Source organism: Neofelis nebulosa, chromosome 11 (genome assembly GCF_028018385.1).
Source record: "Neofelis nebulosa isolate mNeoNeb1 chromosome 11, mNeoNeb1.pri, whole genome shotgun sequence".
Classification (NCBI taxonomy): Eukaryota; Metazoa; Chordata; class Mammalia; order Carnivora; family Felidae; genus Neofelis; species Neofelis nebulosa.
This window is the reverse complement of record NC_080792.1, coordinates 37,462,278-37,487,975: the sequence shown is the minus strand read 5'-3', so window position 1 is coordinate 37,487,975 and position 25,698 is coordinate 37,462,278. Positions and strand designations below refer to the sequence as shown.

Here is a 25,698-nt window from a genome sequence, read left to right as displayed (position 1 = left end):
TGCATTGTGGGAAAAGACTACTTCTGCTCATAACTCATTAATTTTGAAGAAAGCGGCCTCATTCAACCGCCTCCAGGTCTGCAGCCCCACATTGTCCTTTGCGCTTCTGTGAGGAGGCCAACTGGCCAATACCGGGAACTCTTGTGAGCCCGTGTGTGCTCCCTCCCAGGGCGTTAGCCGCTGGTGGTCCTAGGCTCTCTCCCCATGCTCCCCAAACAAAACAGTCTGTTCAGTTGAGTAAGGTCAGAGCATGTGTTATGTTTTCGGAATGCTTTCTTTTCAAAGACAGGACATGTGGATATAAAGGGCTGGCATTTATTAATTCAGAATAACTCACGTTCAAAGTCCCACGATAGTCAATGTGCTGCTGACAATTGAGAAAAGGAAATCAGCAAATCCTAGGGAAATGACCTCTGTGAGATTTGCACTCACAAGCAATGCCTGAAAGGGTGAGGACCCTTTGAAAACATCAGGATGAAAATCTTGGCCCCTCCATGGAGAGGGAGACCCTCCCTCCACTTCCTGGCTTCCTTTCCAGGCCTCCTCGCAGCACTGGTCCTGCCTTGCCCAGAGTCACATGGGGGCATCTCGGCCCCTGGCATGGCCTTTTCCTATTAAATGATGATAAAGAAAACATTTAGGTTTAGAACAGGAAAACATGACAAAATTATGCAATAAATGTATAAATATGCCCTGAGGGTAAATGCATTATGCACCTTCTAAAAAGTCCCCACAGCTCTAAATGCCTATGATTTTGGCTCTGAACTCTGTTGTTTGTTTTTGTCGCATTTAACTTTGGCTACTTGCTTCTGTGCAGAGTGGATGTTTTTCAAGTTCAAAGTGAAAACTATGCCTTTTATCTTTCTTATGAGGCTTTTCTAATCTTCACCTGGCATTCATGTCCTTTTGGCAACAGACGTTTTGTATCCTGTCTCCTTACTCGGTCCTACTCGGTCCTACTAAGTAAATTCTAATGCTTTGTGGGTGCTGTAATTAGCTTTTGGGGGGTAAAAGTAATTATAATGTGGTAATAGTCCTTTAAGAAGTCAGCTGCCTCCAGGAGATCTGTCCTCCTCCGAGACTACCAGCAAAGAACCAAGGTACTTAGAGGTCTCAGGAGGTTGCTGAAGTCTCCCCAAATTACACGCAAGACTTTTGTGCATATAACCTGTGCTTTTGTGAGAGAAGATGGCAGTAGTTTTCTCCAGATACTCAGAGAACTTGTTGACCTCAAAAAAGTTGTGAATCCAGACTTGAGAGAGCAATGTGTTACTGAGACCATCCAGACAGTATACCTGACTGCATCTTGTTAAGGCCTCTATGTCAACTTTTAAGATTCTTGCAGGCGGGTGTAGAGATCTACTCATCTTGTAGCCAGCCAAGACAAGCCTCATGTGTAAGTTCCCTTTCTTATTAAAACTGCCACCTACCTATTTATCCAAAGGATACAGGTGTCCTGTTTTGAAGGGGCACATGCACCCCCATGTTTATAGCAGCACTATTGACATTAGCCAAAGTATGGAAAGAGCCCAAATGTCCATCCATGGATGAATGGATAAAGAAGATGTGATATATATATATATATATATTGGAATATTACTCAGCAATCCAAAAGAATGAAATCCTGCCATTTGCAACACCATGAATGAAACTGGAGGATATTATGTTAAGTGAAATTAGAGAAAGACAAATATCATATGACTTCACTCATATGTAGAATTTAAGATATAAAACAGATGAACATAGGAAAGGGAAGCAAAAACAATATAAAAATAGGGAGGAGGACAAAACGTAAGAGACTCTTAAATACAGAGAACAAACTGAGGGTTGCTAGAGGGATTGTGGGTGGGGGGATGAGCTAAATAGGCAAGAGGTATTAGAGAGGACACTTGCTGGGATGAGCACCGGGTGTAGGGGATGAATCAGTGGATTCTACTCCTGAAATCACTGCACTATATACTAACTAACTTGGATGTAAATTTTTAAAAATAAAAAAATAAAAATAAAAACCCTGCCTCGTACCAAAAATCCTAAACTTGTGAATCCTAAACCTGTCTAAAATCTGTTATATGAATGCATGGAAGAAAACTAATAAACAAAATGGCTTTTTTTGTCCATTCAATTTCTTTTCTTTTCCCTATCCCCACCCCATTCACCTTGCATTTCCCTACCCCTCCCTCCTCCTACACTTAGTTCCTTTAATCATTAATAGCTGGTCATGATTTTTCTGAGCTCTGTCTATGGGGTTCAGCCAGTTCCTTTCAAACTACACACGAGCCAATGGTTAGTGTGTATAATCACATTCCCTGGGAGGAATATTCTGGGAAATAATTCACTTCATCTAACATAATCTCCTTGCCCTGGTGTGGAAAGGCCCTTCAAGCTGTGGGTCGAAGGAAGTTCCCAGGAAAGGAGAAAGACTCCTAACTAAAGTTGCAGAGAGAGGGAACAGCAGAGAAGCCCCTGAGGGAAGTGGGTAAAGCAGAAAACAAGGGGCTCCTGCCTGCTGGGCACACACATCTCTCCTCCACGCCCAGGCTGAGCTTCCTGACAGCAGCTCCTACCCAAGGGCCAGCCTTAATGTCTGACATTCACACACACACCACAACCACCACCACCTGAGGCCTGCCAGCTCATGCAGACACTTTTATTCATTCAATGAGCCAACACTTTGGAGGCCTAATTATACACCAAGCACTGTACTAGGTATTGAGGATCAAAGTTGAGTAAGCTCAGAGTCCACAAAGATGGCAAACAGACACACACACAGCTTACGGTGCGACACTAGTCTTGTTTCGGCAATGCCACTTGCAGAGTGGACACACAGATGGGTGAGGGAGATGCATCACTGGTGGGCATCACCATCCTACTGTGATGATGGCAGCTGCCCAGAGGACGGAACCCTACCCCCCGTCTGCCAGAAAGCTGGTGCCTGTCCTGACTACTCGGTCTGCTGGGTCCTACTCCAGCCTTTAAAACGCTACCACATTTGGGGCGCCTGGGTGGCTTAGTCAGTTAAACGTCCAATTCTTGATTTTGGCTCAGGTTGTGATCCCAAGGTAATGGGATCAAGCCCCGTGGCAGGCTCCACGCTGAGTGTGGATTCTCTCTTTCTCTCCCCTCCCCTGCTTGTGCTCCCTCTCCTTCTAAAATAAAAATAAAAATAAAAATAAATTAAAAGGCTACCACATTTAAACCTAGTAGACACATGGGCAAAGATATAAACAACCAACACACATGCCTACAAAAAGATGCCCAACACCACTAGACCACTAGTTGTGAAAACAAATTAAAACAATACTAATAGATGGGTAAATGTTTTAAAGATAGCCAGCACTGGTGAGAATGTGAGGAAATGCACACTCCATACATTGCTGGTGGGAGTATGAATCATTACAACTTTTTGGAAAATAATTTGACAATATCCACCAAAACTAGAAATACATATCAACTTTGACCCATGAGTCGTACTTTAGGAGATTTCCTCTACAGTAATTAAAGCAATATCATTGTTTATAACAGAAAAGGAAAATAAAATTGGAAACATCCTAAATATCCACAATTAAGGAGCAACTAATTAAATTATATTATCTGTACCAGGGAATATCACACAGCCATGAAAAAGAACAGGTTACATGTATACATATTTGCCTAGAAATATACCAATGATGTATTATTTAGAGGAAGTGTATACGAGAAAATTATGGGGGCACCTGGTTGGCTCAGTTAGTAGAATATGTTATTCTTGATCTCAGGGCATGAGTTAAAGCCCTATATTGGGTGCAGAGATTTCTTTAAAAAAAAAAAAAGAAAGCTATGGATAAATATATATAAAGAAGCTTATTTTTAGACAGAAATATAAAGAAAAATGCACATACACTTACACACACACACACACACACACACACACACACACACATGAACGTTTGAGCAGAGAGAAAGATATAGAAGGTTACAAACCAAACTATTCAGATTGGTTGCCTCAAAGGATGGAACTGGAGAGAAAGAGAGGATTATTTCATTTTTGTTAATACATCTTTGCTTTGTTACACGTGCAACAAGGGCATGATTTTTTTGCCCAGTAATCAGAAAACATCTAGTCAAGAGAATGAGAAAATAAGACACAAACTGGGAGAAAATATTTGCCAAAGATATATCTGATATAAGAGTTTTAAAAGGAACTCTTAAAACCCAACAGTAAGAAAACTGAACCTGATTTTAAAAATAAGCAAAAAGATCTGAACAGACACCTCACAAAAACAGATATAAAAGTGGCAAATAAGCATATGAAAAGATGCTCAACAGCATGAGTCATTAGGGAATTGAAAATTAAAACAACAATGAGATACCACTACATACTTATTAGAATGGCCGAAATCCAAAACACTGACAACACCAAATGCTGGTGAGGATGTGAAGCAACAGGAACTCTCATTCATTGCTGGTGGGAACGCAAACTGGTACAGCCACTTTGGAAGACAGTTTGGCAGCTTCTTACACAACTAAATATACTCTTACCATATGATCTACCAATCACATTCCCTGGTATTTTCCCAAATGAGTTGAAAACTTATGCCCACACAAAAACCTGCACAGGGATGTTTATAGCAGCTTTATCCATCATTGCCTAAACTTGGAGGCAACCAAGATATCCTTCAGTAGGTGAATGGTACTTCTCCACATTGGAATATTACTCGGCACAAAAGAGAAATGAACTATTAAGCCTTGAAGTGACCTAGAGGAAACTTAAATGCACATTACTGAATGAAAGAAACCAAACTGAAAAGGTTAAATACTGCATGATTCCAGCTATATAACATTCTGGAAAAGGCAAAACTAAGAAGACCATAAAATGATCAGCGATGGGCAGGAGGGCAGAGCACAGAGGATTTTTAGGGCAGTGAAACTACTCTGTATATACTATAATGGTGGATACATGGCATTACACTTGTCAAAACCCATAGAATATACAACACCAAGAATGAATTCTAATGTAAACTATAAGCTTCTGATGATAATGATGTGTCAGTGTAGGTTCATCGACAAATGAACAAATGTCCCACTCTCTGCTGGGGATATTGACAATGGGGGAGACTAGGCATGTGTGGAGGGAGGGGTTATATGGGAAATCTTTGCACTTTCTGCTCAGTTTTGCTGTAAATCTAAAACTGCTTTACAAAAATAAAGTCTACTAGAACTTGGTTTAATAATTCTGAAAAATTCTAGCGAGGTGTTTAGTTTTAGATACAGCCTATTTGGAAATGACCACATGGGATTGGTCGATCCTGGTCCTGCCATTCAAGAGGAGGCTTTAGAGCAGCTAAAAAGAATAAACTGGAGCCATAGATGCTGCAGTGGAAACACATCCCAGCCCTAGAGATGGGTAAAGAAAATACGTCATAAGAACACGTACAGTGTGACCATTTGTGTTGAAATAGAAGCAAACCATGCAAGTACATGTTTGTTGATGTACAGAAAAATTGCTAGAAGGAGGATAAGACACTCTTAGCAGTGGTTGCCTACCTCTGGGGGATGGGAGGGAGGTCTCATACCCTCTTGTCCTGTCTGAACTTGATAAGAGTACATTAGCTTATAAATAAGTAAAAACTAATTGTTTTAGGAAAAGCGTTTTCCCCCCTTGCCTTTATCAACAGACTGCACAGAGATGTGAGTGTACAGTCTGACCAGTGGTTATAAAGCCTGTGTCAGGCTCGAGCTCACAAAATCAATCATAATTTTCTACATGTGGTACCCCCCTGGCCCTCCAGTGTTACAAAAAGAAATGTCACAACCAAGTTAGGGTATGTCCAACTTAAAGAATTACAGGGATGCCTACATTTAGATAGTGCTTTACAATCTAGGAAGGGCAAAAAGTCCCCTTTGAGGAATTTGTCTTCATGGAAGTAATATATAATAGAAGCAGTAATTTTAAAGGTATATATATCATAAGCAGAATGGCAAACCTGTACTCACTATAAACACTTACAAAATATATCCAATAAATGCATCAACAAACTGTATCATCCCTGCCCATAGCTATTAAATAAGCAATTATGAGAGAATCCACTTTACACAAAATTTTAAACCCTCCCTGCATGGAAGATCATATGTACATTGGGTTAAGGCACAGCCTAGAACAAATTGAAACTGTGTCTTTAAGGGGTGCCTGGATGGCTCAGTTGGTTAAGCGTCCAAATCTTGATTTCAGCTCAGGTCATGATCTCACTGTCATGAGATAAAGTCTCCACCCTGGGCGTGACACCTGCTTAAGATTCTTTCTCTTTCTCTCTCTCTGCCCCTCCCCCATTTGCTTGTGTGCGCACATGCATGCACACTCTCTATTTAAAAAAAAAAAAAAAAGTGTGTCTTCAAAAGCGCCCAGATGTCCCTGGTTTTTCTCTTCAGTTGCCTCTGTCCCAGGGGGAGCAGTGTAAGTCCCACCCAAAAGCTGCATTGGAGGACCATGTGACATGGAATGCAGAGGAACGCCTCATGCTTTCAACCTCCCCACTCACCCCAGACGGAGTGAAACCAAGTGTATGTGATATACAAAGACTTTTGGTTATCTTTAGTATATTATCAGACAATGTACCTTTCAATTCATGATTTTGAAAAAAAGATTTGCAGTATTTTACAAGAAGCTTTTATTTTATTAAAAAAAATTTTTTTTTTTAAATGTACATCCAAATTAGTTAGCATATAGTGCAACAATGATTTCTGGAGTAGATTCCTTAGTGCCCCTTACCCATTTAGCCCATCCCCCCTCCCACAACCCCTCCAGTAATCCTCAGTTTGTTCTCCATATTTGTGAGTCTCTTCCGTTTTGTCCCCCTCCCTGTTTTTATATTATTTTTATTTCCCTTCCCTTATGTTCATCTGTTTTGTCTCTTAGAGTGCTCATATGAGTGCAGTCATATGATTTTTGTCTTTCTCTAATTTCACTTAGCATAATACCCTCTAGTTCCACCCACGTAGTTGCAAATGGCAAGATTGCATTCTTTTTGATTGCCGAGTAGTACTCCGTTGTATGTATATACCACATCTTTATCCACTCATCTACCGATGGACATTTGGGCTCTTTCCATACTTTGGCTATTGCTGATAGTGCTGCTATAAACATAGGGGTGCATGTGTCCCTTCGAAACAGCACACCTGTATCCCTTGGATAAATGCCTAGTAGTGCAATTGCTGGGTCGTAGGGTAGTTCTATTTTTAGTTTTTTAAGGAACCTCCACACTGTTTTCCAGAGTGGCTGCACCAGCTCGCATTCCCATAAAAGAAGCTTTTAAATGTAGTAATGTGGTTGAAAATAATCTTTTCAGTGAGAAAAAAAATTCTCATTTTATGACAGACATCTATGGGAAAGTATCACTTGACTGATAGCTAACTTTTCAAGATCATCAGTTCCATAAAGGAAGCTCACAGTTGCTTGTGTAAGTTACAACAAAACAGTAATTGCCATGGCCATCATTTATTGACCACACACCATGTGTTTACATGCACTCTATCTTTAATCTTCACAATAACCCTATGCAGTGGGTACCATTAGTTCCACTTTACAGATGAGAAAACTGAGGCAAAAAGCAAGAAAGCCTGCTCAAGTTCCCACAGCCAGCAAGGGGTGTAGCTAGGACTTGATCCAGGGTCTTCAGAGCTCAAGGACCACGTCACTCTCCTGACTAGGAAAGGGATAAGAGGTAAGGGATGTGCAGCAAATCCAGAGCACGGCAATGGCCTTGCCATGGCCTGGTTGCAAAATAATCTGATCCAAGGTTTCCACTCTAAGAACAAGAGCTAGGTGACCTGACAGCAGCAGGGAGCTGCAAGCTCGCAGTGTGCACAGAGACAGTTCAGGAGCTACCTGAGGGGTACAGGCACAGAAGCTTCAGAGAAAAAGGGCTGAAGCAGAACATAGGAACTCAGCTTATGTGGGTGATCCAATCTCATCAATGCCAAAGGATGTGAGTAACCATCCCAGGGGACGTGCTGGGATGTTGTACAAATTTCTACCGTGTCCAGTGCAACTGAGGACATCACTAATGAACCTCACTTCTTGGACATCCTGGCATTTGGAGGCAGGGGGCCAACTGATTGTGTTTCAGCCCAATTCAGCAATGATTTATTATCGCTGACAATTCTGTAAGTTGGCAGGGCTTACCTGGGTGGTTCTTATGTTCCATGTGGTGCCTACTGGCGCTCAGCTGGGGCTGGCGCATCCCAGATGGCTTCATGCACATGACTGAAACCTCAGCTGAGGATGCTGGAATAGCTGGGACTGGCTACATCTCTCCTCCATGGTTCATTACTTGGTAATCTAGTGCAAGCCTCTTTACATGGCAGCTAGATCCCAAGAGGGCAAACACAGAAGTAGCAAGGCCTAGTAATGCATTCTATTGGTCAGAGCAAGTCACAGGGCCAGCCCCCACTCCAGAAGAAATAAATTTCACTCCTTGATGGAAAAAGTGACATAAGCAAGAATTACTGGCAGCTATCTTTGCAGACAATCTACCACAAAATGTGAGTGGAAGTTGTTACATCTTATTCAGCTACAAGTGACCTTCTGCCCTTCTCCCTTTCCTCCTCATTCCTGCCTAGAATGTGGATGCGATGACTGGAACTTCAGCAGTCATCTTGGAAGATGGAAGCTACACACTGAGCACAGCAGAAAGAGACAAGGAGATTAGGTTCCGGGTGAGATAGAGGAGCTGCTATGCCAGACAAGAGCTGCCCCTACTTCCAGAGCATCTACACATTTAAAAAATTAGTAAATTTGTAAATAAATAAAGTACAGACCTCTATCTTACTTAGGCAATAGTTATTTGGTTCTTCCAGGGGACATAGGCTCAAATGTGAACCACTAACAGAAGGAATCACATAGCCCACACTCATTTCCTGTTTAAAAAAAATAACTAATAGTACATGTTCTGTTTAATTGTTAAGTTCCATTAGAGCCATATAAAATGAGCTAAAGCAAGATTTAAGGTAATAGTTTAGTGACAAGTACCTTGCCTCCCATGTACTAGGATGCAGTCCCTGGAAGCTTATGAGAAAGTGCTAAGAGGCTCCTCATATAAACCCTGCCTCAGAAAAATACTTCAAATGTCTTTCGGCCAAAACTAAGCAGAGTACCTATTCTGAACACCTCACCGTGGAGGAAGAAATAGTATGCAAAGTTCAAATAGTTCAAATAAGATCACCATAGCCTCCCTCCCCGCCCATTTCTCACTTCCATCCAGTCAACAAACCCTCTTCAATAACCGAGGCTTTATTGCCATATCTGATTCATGGATAAGTAACCTGCCTTTTCTTCCCCCTTTCAAATTTTAAAAACATCACAAAAGGCAAGTTTTATAACAGAATAGGATTAAGAAGAAGAAGAAGAAGAAGAAGAAGAACAACAACAACAACAACAACAACAACAACAATAACAACAACAACAACAACAACAACAACCTAGGAAGACCCTCAGACTGGTAAGCTAAAAAGTGGCAAGGCCATTCAGGTATTACAAGCCTGATGGGCACACTGACGGGAGTCTGCAATGACAAATATCCACTCAGCCCTCAAATACAAGAGCGGAGGAAATGGCAGCATCCGAGCATAATACCTGTCTTTTGAAAAGTAGCTGAACTTGCCTGTGTTATTACTTCACTCATTTTCATGTAGCGTTTGGCAAATGTTCTCTTTGACTTTCGTATATATTTCAAAGTATTGGAATATTTTATATTCTCATCTATTTTAAACTAGTAGTTAGCTATCTAAAACAAATGAACACATTCTTGAAATACATTTAAATGTAATTAGAGTTCTGCTGTCATAGACAATATTGAGAGCTAGAATAATGAATAATTTGTTGTGCTGGTTTTTACCACTTTAATCCTGAAGTCTAATTATTTGCACTAAATGCTTTTCTAGAGATTCCTCCTTGAACGTTCATCGAGGTATAGAAAAACACAGAACCTTGCAATTTATCTACTAATCCAATTACATATCTTATGATTATATCTTACCATTTGATCATTTGTCAAAAGAAAACTTGTCGCCTACATGCTGCATCCGTTTCTATACCTGCCGTGATAACTTTTAAAATCCCAGTGATTAACCAACGTATTCCTAACTAGAGGCCTCCTCTGACTCCAGGGATGGGTTCAGGGTCCTGTCCCCACACATTTCAGCCGGCACAGCTCTCCCGCGCTCTCCCGCGCGCCTCACCGAGCTGTGGGATCCACTCGGCTGTTTCCAGGTGGTTTTTGTTTTGTTTTCACTTCCCATATCTTTGCTTCTTATCTTTCTGTTCTTTGCTTTCCGTTTCCAATCTCTCTCACTGCTTCAGCATCCGCTGACTTTCAATCTTAAAGCACCCCTGAAGTGGTGGCTTTCTGCCCGTCTGCAGCTCATGATTTACTCACGCGGTTACTCAAAACTCAGGGGCACAGACCCAGGCTGTGCCTCTGGTTACAAAATAAACAGTTTAGCCAAGGTCCTCAAGGGAATGATTAATGCTCAGCACTAATAAAATAACAACTCAACTGCCTCTCCCATACACATCATCTCATTTGCATGATTTGTTTTCAAGGCTAAAATACTACGGACCCGCTTGGTGGAAGAAGGTCCTTTCAGATCTCCTGACCCCAGCCCTGGGAGGCAGAACTGTGCCCAGGCCCGGACCCTGAATCACCAGCCGGCCGCGCTCTTCACTTCAACCCATTTTGCCCACGGACTGCTTGAGTCCTTGGACCCGACTCTGACCGAGGCGCTGGAGTGGCCGGACGCGGGCTCACCTGGATCCGCCTGGGAGCCGGGCGCGGGCTCACCTGCTCACTCGCGGACTCACCTGGATCACTCTCAGACCCGGGCGCGGGCTCACCTGGTCACCGCGGGCTCACCTGGTCACCGCGGAGCCGCGCGGCCGCACCTGGGTTCGCGTCTTGCCCGCGCTGCCTGCGGCGGCTCCGGAGGCGGCTCTGCGCTGCCGCAGCCCTGCCCGCGGGGTCAGCGGGGAGGTCCGGCCAACTTATCCGTGTGCCCCTTAAGAGACGGCGGCTGGAAACGCGGACACCCTATTTCGCGGGGTCTTGGCGTTTTCAGGGACCCCTGGAGGCCAGTTCCCTCCGTACACTGACACAGACCTCCCCGGCGCTCTTCCCTTTTCCTGTGGCTAGGGAATTAGCGGCGAGGCGCGGGATCCATCGAAAACAGAAAACTAATTTCCCCCTGCTGGTGACTGTGGGGAACTGCATGTGCTGGAACAAACCTGCCACCGAGGATCCTTGGCCTCCCAGCTGCTAAGGTTGGGGTCCTTCCACACCCCCACCCCCGTCAAAAATTAGAAAACCTTCCTTTTATTCATTTTTTTAAAGTGTCGTATTAAGAGAAGGCAACTCCGTTTTAGCCTTCAGATTAGTGAGAATGAGAAAAATTAAGACATTGCACAAACTAATTTTTTTAACAATTTATTTCCAAGGAAAATTGTGAACATAAAAGGCAGCAGAAAGAATAATGAGGTCCTAGCTTTTGGTATCGGTGGACTAATCTTCCTGCAGATAATGATTATAAAAGCTGAGTAAAACATTTAAAAGCAGCATTTGAAGGCCTTGGAGACTGACCAAAAGACGACAGAAATTGGGCAGGAAAGCAGTTTTGAAAGATGAACAGAAATTGTTGAGATTTGTGAGTTTGTGGCTTTTTACCTGGGCAACCTCCAAGCCATGAGCAGCTCCCAACTGCAGACAGCCACAGCCTGACTGGCTTGAAGAGGACAGAAAACAGTGTGAGGCCATGAGGAGAACTAGAAAGGGAGGGGAGGAATTCAGAGAGGAATCAGTGGAGAGGATGAACCCCTAAATATACACTGTATTAGATTTCTATGGCTGCCATAAGAAACTACAAGCTTAGTGGCTTAAAACAATAGATTTATTATCTTAAAGTTCTGAAGGTCAGAAGTCCTGAACAGGTCTCACCAGGCCAAAGTCAACTTGTTGACAGGCTTTGTAGAGGCTGTAGGGCAGAATCCGTTTTCTGCTCACTCAGATCGGTGACAGAATTCAGTTCCTTGAGGTTGTATGACTGAGTGTCCTGCCTTCTTGCTAGCCGTCAGCCGAGGCTCATTCCCAGCTCCCACAAGGCACTGCTGCATTCCACGACTCGAGGCTTCCTTACTCCATCTTCAAAGGCCACCACTTTGGGTTGAGTCTCTTTCATGCTTCAAATCTGTCCTCCTTTTTCTTCTGTCTCATCTCTCCGACCAACCAGGAAAGGTTCTCTGCTTTGAAGAATCATGTGACTAGACTGGGCCCACCCAGATTATCCAGAATAACTTCCCCATTTTAAGGTCAGTAACCTTAATCCCATGTGCAAAATGCCTCTTGCCATGTAAAACAACATGTTCACAGGTCCTGGTGATTAGGTCACAAACATCTTCAGTGGGCCGTTATGCTAACAGAGTCTGCCCTCTGCCCTCAAAGATCACCTCCTGGTATCAGGAAGTACCTTAAATACACTAGGCATGCCAATTAAATGAGATCGTCAGAATGGATTAAAAACAAAACAGAAACTTAAAAAAAAAAAAAAAAAACAATTGCACACTATATACAAAAAAAAAAAAAAAAAAGGACCCTGAGTACAAAGACACAAGCAGATTGAAAGTAAAAGGACGGAAAGAGTTATACCAGGCAGCAAGAAAGAAGAAATCTGAAGTAACTAGCAAACATATGAAAAGATGCTCAACTTCACAAGTCATAAGAGAGATGCAAATCAAAACCACAGGGAGATATCCTCTCAGACCTACTAGATGGTCACCACTAAACAAACGCACACACAAGTCAGGCAATAACAAGTGACGGTGAGCATGTGGAGAAACTGAAGTGCTTTGTGTACTGTTGGCAGGACTATGAAGTGGGGCAGCTGCTGTGGAAGATACTTAGTTTCTGGAGGTGCCTCCAAAAATTAAAAACACAACTACCATGTGACCCAGCAATCCCGATTCTGGGTATTTGTCTAAAAGGAATTTTAAAAAAGAAAATAATTTAAAACAGGATCTGAAAAAAATGTCTGCATACCCACGTCCGTTGCTGCATTATCCAAAGTGGCCAAGAAGTGGAAGCAACTCAAATGTCTGTTGACAGATGAATGAATGAAGAAAATCTGGTATATACATACAGAGGAATATGCTGCTTTTAAAATACAAAATCCTGGAACGTGTGAGTGGCTCAGTCAGTTAAGCGTCTGACTCTTGATTTCAGCTCAGGTCATGATCTCACAGTTCATGGGTTGGAGCCCCGCATCAGGCTCTGCATGACAGCACCAAGCCTGCTTGGGATTTTCTCTCTCTCTCTGTCTCTGCCCTCCCCCGCCTCTCTCTTTCTCTCTCAAAATAAATAAATTTAAAAAAATTTTAATAAGAAGCAAAAATAAATAAATAAAATGATGAAATCCTGTCACACGCTATACAACATGGAGGAACCTCAAAGACATGCTAAGTGGAATCAGCCAGTCACAAAAGGACAAAATCTGTGTGATTCCACTAATATGAAGTATCTACAGTAGTCAAAATCATAGAAATAGAAGATAGAAAAGTGGTTTCCAAGGGCTGGAGAGGGTGAGAAGGAGGGTTTACTAGCATTTCAGGGTATAGAGTTTCAGTTTAACAATATGAAATGGTACTAAAGATCTATAACCACAACAGTGTGGGTATACTTAACACTACCAAACTGTACGCTTAAAAATGGTTAAGGGGCGCCTGGGTGGTTCAGTCAATTGAGCATCTGACTCTTGATTTCAGCTGAGGTCATAGTCCCAGGGTGGTGGGATCGAGCCCTGCATTGGGCTCTGTGCTGAGCGTGGAGCCTGCTTAAGATTGTCTCTCTCTCTGCCCCTCTCCCCTGCTCAAACAAACAAACAAACAAACAAACAAAAGATTAAATGATTAAGATGGCGAATTCTATGTTATGTGTTTTTTACCTCAATTTTAAAAAAGGAATCTGAAGTGACTATATTAATATTTGACAAAATAGACTTTAAGGAAGAACATTATTACAGATAATGGGGGAAATATCATAATGATAAATGGGTGATGCATCAGGAAAATATAACAATGAAAGTATTTATGCACCTAATATCAGAGCTTCAAAATACCTTAAGAAAAACAAACAGAACTAAGGGGAGGAATAAGCAAGTCCAAAATCACGGTGAAAGACTAAGACCCTGTTCTTGATAATATATAGAACAAGTAAATACACACAAAAAAATCAATAGAATATCTAAAAAACAATACAGATCAGAAATTGGTGAACTATGGTCTATGGGGCAAATCCCATGAATAAAGATTTACTGGAAAACAGCCACATTTACTCGTTTATGGATTGTGGACAGCTGTCTGTGGCTGTTTTCACGGAGTGGAGGGGAGGCAGCAGAGACCATAGGTCTTGCCTCAAATACTTACTACCAAGCCCTTCATGAGACAAGCTGGTTTTCAAGGGTGTGACTGTTTGGTGGAGCAGTCGTACAATAGCTGTGGACAAGTCATTGCCAGATAATTCCAACATCTGTGTCAATTTTACTGTTGATGTCTGTTGATTGTTGTTTTCCCACGTGAGATGAGATTTCCTTGGTTTTTCATATGCCAAGAATTTTGGACTGTCTCCTGGAAATTATATTTTGTAATGAGACCCTGGGTCTTGTTTAAATCCTATACAGTATGTACATATTTTTGTTTTAGGCAATAGACCTGCTTAGGGTCATACTACAAGCTCAACCTGCCTTTTGTGAGTTGTGGTTCACATTTAAGTTGTTTCCAAAGCCTTTGCAGTACAATTTGGATAGACCCTGAACCAGTTACTACTCAGTGGTCATCTGGAGCCTGGTTGATGGTCTGTTAGTTCGGTTCTCCAGTACTTTTCTACAATGCCCCTTTCTGGCTCTATGACCAGAAAGCTGGAGCTGGAAAGTTACTCCATGGTCATGTGCCTCTGTGACTGCTCCCATCTTTGGCCAAATGGCAGGAGGCAGAAAGAGAAACAGAGGTCCGCAGAGCACAGCTAGGCAATTTTGTTCCAGGTGCAATGAGGAGTCTGGAGACTCTGAGCAAGGACATTCCATGTCCAAAAAAATGACTTACATTTTAAGAAGGCCACTATGCCCTGTGAAGAATGGGCTGGGAGAGAGGACGCAGGAAAAGAATGTAGGGGGCCATGCTAGGGATGCAGGCAAAAGGAGAGGGTGGCTAAGGTGTGCAGAGAAGTGAAGAGTCCCCATCTGCTCCTGGTGGGGAGCTGGCACCCCAGAGTGGATTGGCTACAAGGGGTGGGAAGAGGATGCAGCAATGGTGCTTGGTGGGGCTGACACAGAGGAAGACTGGGTGGCTGGGCAGGCTGGTGGGGGAAATCAAGAGTGCCATCTGGGCCACAATGTGTCTGAGAAGACAAGTTGCAACGCAAGCAGAGATGCTGAGGCGGCATCTGGAAGTAGGAGTGTGGTGCTCAGAGGCGAGAGAAGAACTGAAGGAAAGTGTGGTGGAGGGCAGGGGAAGTAGGTGTACGTGCGCACACAGTGCATTTCTCCTCTTTTCTGCTGTATTGGTTAGTGAAGCAGATAAAGTCTCTAGAAACAGATGCAACTGTGTTAAAAAAAAAAAAAACCTTATGTGATAAACTGGCATTTCACCTAATGCCACGGGGTATGAGGATTATATGAGTTACAAGTAAGATGCTTAGAAATGCCTGGCACACATTCAGTGTTCACTGCATTGTTTAAATTTCAATTCCAATAGAAAAAGAGTAATTTACCTAGTAAGAGTTATTCACGTAACTTGCTAACCATCTGGAAAAAATGTCAGTTAGATGCTCTACCCTATACTTAAGTAGAAATACATTTCATATTGATTAAAGATGTGCATGGAAGAAGTCAAACTAGAAAAGCATGAGAAAAACATTTGGATGGATAGTTGGTTGTTTAGTCTTGGCATAAATGAGGCCATTTTATTTTATTTTATTTTATTTTATTTTTAATGTTTCACAAATTTGCATATCATCCTGCATGGGCAGGGAGGGGCCATGCTAATCTCTGTATCCTTCCAATTTTAGTATATGTGCTGCAGAAGCAAGCACTAAGCGAGGCTTTTTAAAGCTACACAGGAAACTCGGATCCAGTAACGAAAAACGTTTGACCACATACAAAATCCTATATGGCAAAAATGCTATAAACCATGCCAAAGAAAAATGGTAAGCAAGAAAGTACTGCATTCTATATGACAAGCAGAGGATAATTTTCCCCAAGACACAAAGATCTCCTAGAAGAGGAGAAGATTTCTCTTCACAAGAGAAAATGCAAGCATCAAGGAACATATGAAAAGAGACTTTATCTCACTTGTATTTAGGAGAACCAATGGCTTTCACATTTTCACCCATACAGTCGAACCCAACTTTCTCAGATATTATGCTTAGAGTACAAATTGCTACAACCTGTTTTGGAGGTCTGACAAATAGAGATGCGCACATCATTCCACTCAGTAATTTCTCTTTTAGGAATTCAGACAAAAGAAATAAAAAGTACCAGTTCATACAAGATTTTTTGCTGTTGCAAAAATATATGTACTGACCTGGAAAGATGTCTGCGGTCTTTGGTTAAGGAAAAAGGCAAGTTATGTAGTAAGGGACTAACTTTCTAATTTTCGCTTAGCTTTTTTAATGTATGTTTTGGTTTTTTAGTGCATGTGTATGTGTTCGTGGTAGTGGGGACAGTGGTTAGAGGGGATGTTTATACACGCATCCATTTACTTATGTGTGGACGTAGAGGAGAAGATACCTATCTGCTAAACGTCCATCAACCAGAGAAGTAGGATGAAAAGGTGGGAAGAACAGATGTAATAACTTTTCCTTTGAAAAATTAAAATACGTCTATACAGATGTAAATATATGCTTTCTTTTTACAAACTTCTGTATCATTTTGATGTAGACAGGCCAGGTCCAGGAACACAGAGGAGGTCCCACAGGACAAGTCAAGAGGGTCCTTGGCTTTGTGCAGGAGAGAAATCAGGAAGTGGGAAGTGAAAGCAGAGTTTATTGAACAGTGTAAGTGACAGAGTATAGCAGACAGAGTGGGAGACTCGGAAAGGAAACGAGAGTGAGTCTCTTCACCACTTGGGGTTAAGAGTTTATATTGAAAGGGTCCAGGGTATGTGTTACTCCAGGAATCCAGGGTAGGGTTGGATTCGAGGGTGAGTGACAGGTGAGTAATAGTTGTTATTTCAAAAATCATCGCAGGGAGGGGATATCGATGCCAGCGGTGGGTGAGATTTGTTTGAAGCTAATGTCCTGAAACATGTTTGAAATCCAGTTCTTCTTAGATGTTATCAGGCATTTGGAGGCCTAAAACAAAACTCAAAGAATGATTAACTTTCTTGCCTCCTTCTTCGAGTGGGAGCATAGGTTATTTGGTTTAGTCAGACGCAAGGTGAAATATAGAACATGAGTAAATGGGGCCTTGCAGAAAAACAGCAGAGATGGAGCCTTTCTAAAAATGGAATCCTTTCAGTTTCCCTATCTCAATTTGAGTCCTTTCAAATATTGAAAATGAAGGATAAATAAGGGTCTAGTCTCCAGAATATATCTTTTAAAACTCTAACAACTCAACAACAAAAGGCAAACAACCCAATTTTAAAATGAGCAAGGGACTTGAATAGACATTTCTCCAAAGAAAATATACAAGTTGTCAACAAACACATGAAAGGATACTTGGCATCATTATTCACTAGGGAATGCAAATCAAAACCACAGTGAGATGCCACTTCACACTCGCTAGGATGGTTAGAATAAAAATACAAGAAAACAAAACAAAAACCAAAGTGGAAAATGAGGGTTGGTGAGGATGTAGGAGAAATTGGAATCTTTGTTAAACATGGCATTACTTTAGGATCCAGCATTTTCACTCCCATTTACCCCCCCCCAAATAGAAAACATACATGTTCACAGTAGCACTATCCACAGCAGCCAAAAGGAAATAATCCAACTGTCTATCATTGATGAACGAATAAAGACTACTTGGTATACATACGACGTAAAGTCATAAAAGGGAATGAAGTTCTGATATAAGCTACAAGGCGAATGAACATCATAAACATTATACTAGGTGGAAGAATCCGGACACAAAAGATGACAGGTATGATTCCACTTACAAGAAATGGCGAGAATAAACCCACAGATTCAGAAAGCGGACTAGTGGTCGCCGGGGGCTGGCAGGGAGGGGAGAATGGGAAGCAACTGCTAAATGGGGAAGGGGTTTTCTTTAGGGTGATAGAAATGTTTCCAAACTAGGTAACAGTGGTGTTTGCGCAACACTGAGAATGTACTGAATCGTCAACACTCTCCTATGTGTATTTCACTTCAGTTAACGGGGGTGAAGGTAAGCTCGCTTGTGCACTGAGAGAGTAGGCTGGCCCGCTGCCGCGCTTACCCCGGTGGCCTCCTTGCGGACCCAAGTCCACATCCTCGATGGAGAATCTAGAAGGCGGCGTGGGCTGAGGAAACGACAACAGGGGTATCACATAGGACGCCATCAGGAGCCAAAGACAGGCCGGCCGGTGACTCTTTTCCAGCGTCGAAACCACCGCCGGCTCCCGCCACTCCGCGCAGGCGTGGGTCTGAAGCGGATCCGGGAGGACGGGGCGGAGCCTGGGGGCAGGGCCAAGTGGGGAGGGGGTCGGCCTGCGCGCCGGGCGGGACTCGAGGAAAACCGGAACGCCTCTGCGGCCGGCGCCTGTTTCCGGAGGGAGCTTGGAGTCCGAGGTCAAAGTCCGGTGCGCTGGGAAGCCGGCTTCCGGAGTCCGCTGTCGTCTCCGGGGCTTAGCCGCGTGGGAGCAGTGGGAGAGATGAGGCAGAAGCATTACCTTGAGGCTGCGGCGCGGCAACTATACGAGAGCTGTCCGGGCCAGGCCCGGTATCTCCTGTAAGAAAGGGGCAGGAGGGGATGCGGGCGGCGATGGTGGGTCTTCCCTCTTCGCTCACGGTTCTCCTCCTCCTTTACAGCTGGGCCTACAGTTCGTCACACGGTAGGGAGAACGTCCGACGGTTGCGGGTCAGGCGCTCGTCGCCCCGCTCCCCTCCATTCCGCACAGCGCTCAGGATGACCCAAAAGAGAAATCTCATCGACCCACTGCCCTCCTAACCGCCTCCCCCCGCAACTACCCCAGAGGCTTCTGTTTCATGAAAAGTTACAGTTTCCTTGGATCTCTTTTCGTTAACCTCACTTCTTTGTGACAGTTTTTCATCCAGTCTCATGGCTTTTAAATTCTGTATGCTGAGGACTTCCAAATTTGTACCCCCAACCAGGACTCCTCCGCATTCTAGACTTCTATCCAGAAGCCTTCTTGACAATTTCTTTTGAGTGTCTGTTAGGCCAAAACTCGAGCTTTACCTCCCAACCCAGCCTTCCTCTAGTTCTTACCAGTTCAGTTAGTGGGAATTCCATCCTTAGAGTTATCAGCCCCCAAACTCTGGGGCCATTTTTGACTCCCTAACAGCTCTCCTCCCCAAGCCAATATGCCAGCAAATCCTGTTGGCTTTAAAGTATATCCAGAATCTAGCCAGTTATCACCATCACTTATCATGTTACTATCTTGGACCGCGTCAACAAGCTCTCATGCATACTACAGTCCATTCTCAATTGAGCGGCCAGAGTGAGCCCAGTAGAAACCTAAGCTAGATCATGTTATTCTTTGCTACAAACTCTCAAATAACTTCCCATCTCAAAAGTGAAAATCTTTTAAATAGACTACAAGGACCTACATCAAAGTTCAAGGTTGTCTCTCCAACCTGCTCTTCCCTTTTGTTTACTCAACTCCAACCACTGTTGGCCCTCCTTGTTCTAAAGCAGCCTTTGCAGCTGTCCTTCCCTCTACCTGGAATTCTTAACCTCGTGTATCTTCATGGATTCCATTCTCACTCGCTTCCTTCTGCTCTCTACAGATGTCATTCCACAAAGCTTTCCGTGGCTACCTTATTTAAGACGACAGCAGCTGTGTGGGCGCCTGGATGGCTCAGTTGGTTAAGCATCTGACTCTTGATTTGGGCCCAGGTCGTGATCTCACAGTTCGTGAGCTCGAGCTGCGAGTCGGGCTCTGCACTGACAGGAACGGTTCACCCTTTCTCTGCCCGTCCCCTGCTTGCTTTCTATCTCTCTCAAGATACATAAAAATAAACTCTAACAAAAAAAAAAAAAAAAAGGACTTCAGCACCTCCATTGCCACTCCCTATTCCCCTTTTTTTCCCCAGCACTTAGTATTTGGTGTTGCCATATTTACTTTCTCTCTCCATGAATTGTCCTTTATTCACTGTTTTGTCTCTTGCACCCAGAACTCTTCCTGTCACTTTACAGTCACTAATAAATATGATTGAATTTAACATTTGGCAGAGCTGGGTTACAAGCATGGTCTTTAGTTGTATATGTAGAGTGCTCGCCAATAAATATTTGTTGAATAAATTGATGGTGTACCCACCTTCCTTTCCAGCTGCATCACTTCCCCAACCTCACCTTTCCCTAATAGTCATGCTTTCTTTTTCACTGTACTTCTGCCTGAAAGCCCTTTTCTAATAATAGACGCCATTCTCTAAATATAGGTATTTGACCTCTCTCAGGCCACTTCTTTTGGAGTGTTTCTGGCTGGTCTATACAGAGTTTAATAATTTCCAGGGCATTTTAATTCTACTCTATTACAGTTCTTACCAGAACTGTATTTTCTTTTGCTTAGGGCTCACCTAGAATGTGAGTTCTTTAAAGATAGCAACTCTCTTACTCCATATTTATGTCTCCCTAGCCCAGTGTGGTAGATGGCTATCTTGACTGCATAAACAGTCTGGGGCAAGTCTGTTGTCCTTTTACCTTGCACTGAGAGTTATCTGCAGAAAGCCTGGCCCACAAATCACAAAATTATGCTAATTGTTTAAAAAAGAAACAATCACAGTATAATTTATTGTTTTATGATAAATATGTAAAATTGGCAAGATCGTCTTTTTTACTTGTAGTAACAAGTAATGAGTAACATCGCAAAGAGTGGGGACTTCACCTGTCGCTAAAGGAATGAATGGATAGAATTAGTGTTTTGCAAAATGAATTATTGCCAGTTTATCTTCTTGTAAGTTCTATTTTGAGTTTGCTTAAGGAAAATATATATCTGCTCATATTAAACAATACACTTTTTCACATAATATTGGCTTGAGGTAACAAACTATTCTGATGGACTAAATCATGAGTTTCATTTGTATAATTTCAGATGATAACACTTTTGAAGGAACATGTCCATACTGTTTCCAGTTGCTGGTCTCGGATAACTCTCGAGTGCGCCTCAAACCCAAATCCAAATTGACACCCAAAATACAGAAACTTCTTAACCGAGAGGCAAGAAATTGTACACTCAATTTTAAAGAAGCAAAAATTGTGAAAAAATACAAAGACTCCAGAAGTGTATTGGTAAGATTTCAATTCTAGTATGTATAAATAAACTAGAATTTTCTTTTACTTAAATTGAAGTTGGTTAAAGATCAGACTGTATATAACTCAGAAGTTTGTGATCATACATTCAGATTGTCAAAATATAGACATAAGTTTTTCTTCTAGTGATGTTTCGTCAAGAGTAAAGCTTATTTTTAAAAAATTTGTAATTGAAGTATATAGTTGACATACTAGTTTCAAGTTTACACATAGTGATTTGACAATTACATTATGAAATTCCTACTATAAGTCAGCCTCTGGAGCTAATGGAGTGAAGAGGTAGGAGAATGTGAGAATTCATTTGATTGGTTTTATAAATTAACTTAGACCTATGTTTGCAGAATCACTAAGAGTTTGAAGGGGTCACTTAAAATTTCAGTGATAATTTGCCATGTTTTATTGGAAAACCACTTGGAGTTTGTCTGCAACAAATGTTAAATGTCAACTGCTGTTGTAAAGAACATCCTTCCAGATGTCAAAGGGTTTCAATCACAGTCTCCTCCATTCTCCCCGAACATGGTTTTATGTTGAGAACGTAGAGGCTTTGTTATCTTTAAAAGGTGTTTTAGGGGAACCTGGCTGGCTCATTGATCTCAGGGTTGTGAGTTCAAGCCCCCACATTGGGTGTAGAGATTATTTAAAAGTAAAATCTTTAAAAATCAAATGAAAATTAAAAGGTGTTTTGAATTAAATACAAATGTTTAACCAGTAACTTTTTATCGAAGATTTTCTCATTTTAAATGTGTGTCTTGTCTGATTGCTGCCGCTAGATTATAAACTCCCTCAGGGGAGCCCCTGTTACTCACCCGTATTACCTGGTGTAGTCCCTTATGTACAAGAATTTAATGAACATGTAGTTTATTGGATTAAATTGGAAAAGAAATCAGGCCCAGTATTTCTTCTTTTTTATGACAGTTGATTACTTGTAAAACATGCAACAGAACAGTTAAACATCATGGTAAAAGTAGAAGCTTTCTATCCACACTGAAGAGCAGCCCTACCACTCCTACGACTAAACTCAGCCCGAAGACACCAGAGAGAAAGACTCCGAGTTCCACAAACCTACATCACACATGTGGTTCCAAAGGCAAGAGGCCAGCCTTTGTATTCAGGTATCTGAATTCATTAAGCTATTTGAATTGCTGGTGTTAACTCTTATTTCTTCTAATTTCCTTTGTTTAATATACACTCCCTAAATTTGCCACGCAGGTTAGGCCTTGGCCCCTTTTTTCCCTCCATGTCCTTTTCTTTTCTAACGTCCTATGCTCCCGTGTTTTTCATTCTCCTCTCTGTTTATAACTTCCAGGTATATTCCTCTACTTCAGCCTCTCCTGGGCCCGTTCCCAGCTGCCTGCCAAATACATCCATTTTATCCCCCCACCATGTCCCCACAGCTGACTACTCAGACCTCTTCATCCTCCTAAGTTCCTTATTCTGTCAGTGAACATGCCTTTGACATTCTGACCTGACATGGTGAGTAGAGTTGACAGCTCCTACTCCCTTGGTCCTTGTCCAGTTAGTTGCCAGTTTCCATCTGTCCTACCTCCATGGTGTTTGCACCTGTTCTCCTTTTTTCCTACTGCTGTGTTCAGGTCTGTATCCACCTTTTGCTGGGATTTACTACTGTAATGGATTACTGTATTATCCAGTAAATGGATTATTTTGCTGGCTTACTATAGTAATTTCTTGCTTCTGGTTTCAAACCCTTCTAGCCCGATCATTTCCCTAACGCACAGCTCTGATTAGAAGCCTTTCACACTTCACCTCCGTAGCATTTGGGTCAGATGTTCCAGCCTGGCTTCCCAGCCCTTATTACCTGGCACCAATCTGTCTGCCTGTTGTACTTTACCTTAATTCATCTTACGTATCAGCAAAACTGAACCACTCAGTTTACTTTCTTGCTCTAAACCTTTGTTCTTCGTATTTCCTCTGATTTCCTGTCAGAAGTTCCTATGGAAATCTCGCTGAATAGGGATTTGTCAGGTGCTACTAAATTAACTGTATGACTGAGCACATGTCTTATTTTTGTAGTTCACAGTACTATATTCACTTTGATAGTCAGTAAATTTAGTTTCGTAGAAACTGGGAAAGGAATTTTTGGACGTTTTTTGCTGAAAGAGAAACAGTCTGGTAGTTTCTTGAATATAAATAACATAAGTCAGCAAGGACTGAATTATCTCTGTTTACTGAATTGAGTTTTTTATATTGGTGTTGACATTTATCAAATTGGGTAAGAATTAAAATTTCAAGTCCAGTTTTCTCCATATTTTGATTTAATTATTTTGATATTTGGCTGGTAGGAATTCATCACAGAAGTTTCTACTTTATTGGACAAATATAGATAAAAGAGGATTTGGCATATTTAAAATAATTAACTTGTATTTAGACCAGACTGCTTTTTAGATATATGCAGGAATGGGAAAGATGTTTCACATTTATCATACAGATGGGGAGTGGAAGAGGGATCAGACTGACAAACCCCAATAAGGGTTCGTGGGTGTGGAACACAACTGGAGGGCATGAAATAGAAGGAAGCTAAATATATACACAGCAGCTGGAGAACCATTTATCCAGGGAATATTTTTAGAAGACCCCTTCTGTGCCTGGCACTGCTAAGTAGCGGGGGAATACACGACTAGTAGTACACAGTCTACCCTGGGGAGCTTACGCAGGCGGGGAGATACGATGGAGTGGCACCTGCGTGTGGAGATTGAGTTCTTCAGTTTTGAGAAAGGAAGTGATCTTGAGCTGTGAAGAAACAGGTTTTTAAAGTCCTTAGAATTGTCAGGAATCCTGATGTCAGACTTAACGGGGAACTCAGACCCGATGACACTTTACCTTTAGCCTTCTTGAGGTTTGATGGAAACTTCCAGAACCACCCAGCATACCTCCTGAATATTGCCTAGAGCCTCAGTAGTCAGGGAGTTTTTAACAAAATGGGAAATGAATGCTGGGTCCAGCCACTGCTCATATGTGGCTGTAATACACAAGGGTAGAAAAGGATTCTAGTAGCAATTATCTAGGCTAAGCAGGAAAAACACTTTTAAAACTTATCAGTATACCTAAGTGTGGTTTTATGTTTGTTTTCAGGACACCGACATCTGGACAGTCAACACCCACCTGCTCAAAGAGTGTGAGCAAAACTAAGAAACACTTCTCTAAATTAAAATTGTTGCTTAGTCGGAGTGAATCCCAAAAGAATTCAAAGGTGGACTTCAGAAATTTCTTATTGTCTTTGTAAAGGATAGTCTGTGAAATAAATGTTTTGTTTTGTTTTTTTAATGTTTATTTACTTTCGAGAGAGAGAGACAGAGCTCAAGAAGGGAAGCGCCAGAGAGAGAGGGAGACACAGAATCTGAAGCAGGCTCCAGGCTCTGAGATGTCAGCACAGAGCCCGACGCGGGGCTCGAACTCACGAACCGCGAGATCATGATCTGAGCCGAAGTCGGACGCTTAACCGACTGAGCCACCCATGCGCCCCTGTGAAAATAAATGTTTAATGCAACTCTGAAACTAAGTTAGTCAGAAAAACATCTTTTCTAAAACTTTGATTATTTAAATACATGGAAACTAAGGTCCAAGAGCAAACTTCTCTGGGCTCTTTTCAGTGTTGATGGAGAAAATGCTTCATTAAAATTAATAACTGAAACCTGTCTACTTCACAGGGTGGCTGTGAGGATCAAAAATATATGAAAGGTCCTTGTCAATAGCAAAGATATTATGGACATTGAGTGATTATTATTTTCTCTTCCCTTAATTAGCAGTTTTCTTTCATAAGGAAATTGAGACCTTTATGAAAGGGCCTACTCCTTTCTAGGTGTCTGTCATTGCTAATTCGGGAAAAGGATCAAGTGTCCTTGTTTTCCACAATCATCTGCATAACTGTATTAGAAGAGCTGAACATGATTCTTGTTTTGCATGCAAAAGTAAATATATGGAACATTCTTGATTCTAAATCATTCATATACACAAAATTTCATTTTTACAAATTTCTGTTGTTCCTAGTAATATCCTAGTAATATTTTATAATGTGTGGCATTTCATTTGCTTTGGTGAAGATTTATTTCTGTGCCTAAAATTTACAGCAGAATATAACATAGTAACAGTTTAGCTATCTTAAACCTTTTCTGGAACATAGATATACCAAAATGAAAGGCTGGGGTTGTATTCAACCTGTCTTTTAAAAATTCTTTAAATAAATAATTTAGATACTTTAAA

At 41.9% G+C, this 25,698-nt stretch overlaps 2 protein-coding genes and 1 non-coding gene across 7 annotated transcripts; 1 reads left to right on the top strand and 2 right to left on the bottom strand.

Annotated features, from left to right (window-relative positions):
* Nucleotides 1–156: 156 nt before the first annotated feature.
* On the bottom strand, nucleotides 157–18,877 carry LOC131490188 (uncharacterized). Of its 5 annotated transcripts, none has more exons than XR_009250984.1 (3): nucleotides 18,448–18,707; nucleotides 14,441–17,363; nucleotides 11,896–13,880 (listed from the first exon to the last, which is right to left on the bottom strand). XR_009250984.1 is itself a non-coding variant. In XM_058692337.1 (3 exons), the coding sequence occupies exons 1-3, from the start codon at nucleotides 18,875–18,877 to the stop codon at nucleotides 13,777–13,779; spliced, it is 735 nt and encodes a 244-aa protein (XP_058548320.1). In that variant the 3' UTR covers nucleotides 11,896–13,776. The 5 variants fall into 5 exon arrangements, 4 of the variants coding, with proteins under 4 accessions (XP_058548323.1, XP_058548320.1, XP_058548321.1 ...); XM_058692337.1 differs by having other exon boundaries at nucleotides 14,441–14,641; nucleotides 18,448–18,877; XM_058692340.1 differs by lacking the exons at nucleotides 11,896–13,880; nucleotides 14,441–17,363 and adding an exon at nucleotides 157–611 and having other exon boundaries at nucleotides 18,448–18,877.
* On the bottom strand, nucleotides 15,993–16,103 carry LOC131490646 (U6 spliceosomal RNA). Its single transcript, XR_009251162.1, has one exon. It is a non-coding gene; the product is annotated as a U6 spliceosomal RNA (small nuclear RNA).
* On the top strand, nucleotides 18,812–25,698 carry C11H18orf21 (chromosome 11 C18orf21 homolog). Its single transcript, XM_058692341.1, has 5 exons — nucleotides 18,812–18,939; nucleotides 19,020–19,042; nucleotides 21,263–21,459; nucleotides 22,396–22,592; nucleotides 24,571–25,698. Exons 1-5 carry the CDS (start codon nucleotides 18,863–18,865, stop codon nucleotides 24,719–24,721), a joined length of 645 nt encoding a protein of 214 aa, XP_058548324.1. The 5' UTR covers nucleotides 18,812–18,862; the 3' UTR covers nucleotides 24,722–25,698.

What these genes read in the sequence shown, in the direction of transcription:
- C11H18orf21 (XM_058692341.1), top strand. Translation starts at nt 18,863, where the DNA reads ATGAGGCAGAAGCATTACCTTGAGGCTGCGGCGCGGCAACTATACGAG. An exon ending in GGCCTACAGTTCGTCACACG is followed by an intron (nt 19,043 to 21,262) that starts GTAGGGAGAACG and finishes GTATAATTTCAG; the next exon opens with ATGATAACACTTTTGAAGGA. An exon ending in AAGACTCCAGAAGTGTATTG is followed by an intron (nt 21,460 to 22,395) that starts GTAAGATTTCAA and finishes TTTTTATGACAG; the next exon opens with TTGATTACTTGTAAAACATG.
- LOC131490188 (XM_058692337.1), bottom strand. Translation starts at nt 18,877, where the DNA reads ATGCTTCTGCCTCATCTCTCCCACTGCTCCCACGCGGCTAAGCCCCGG. An exon ending in TCCGCAAGGAGGCCACCGGG is followed by an intron (nt 14,642 to 18,447) that starts GTAAGCGCGGCA and finishes TATAATTTCCAG; the next exon opens with GAGACAGTCCAAAATTCTTG. An exon ending in GTCTCATGAAGGGCTTGGTA is followed by an intron (nt 13,881 to 14,440) that starts GTAAGTATTTGA and finishes TTGTTTGAGCAG; the next exon opens with GGGAGAGGGGCAGAGAGAGA.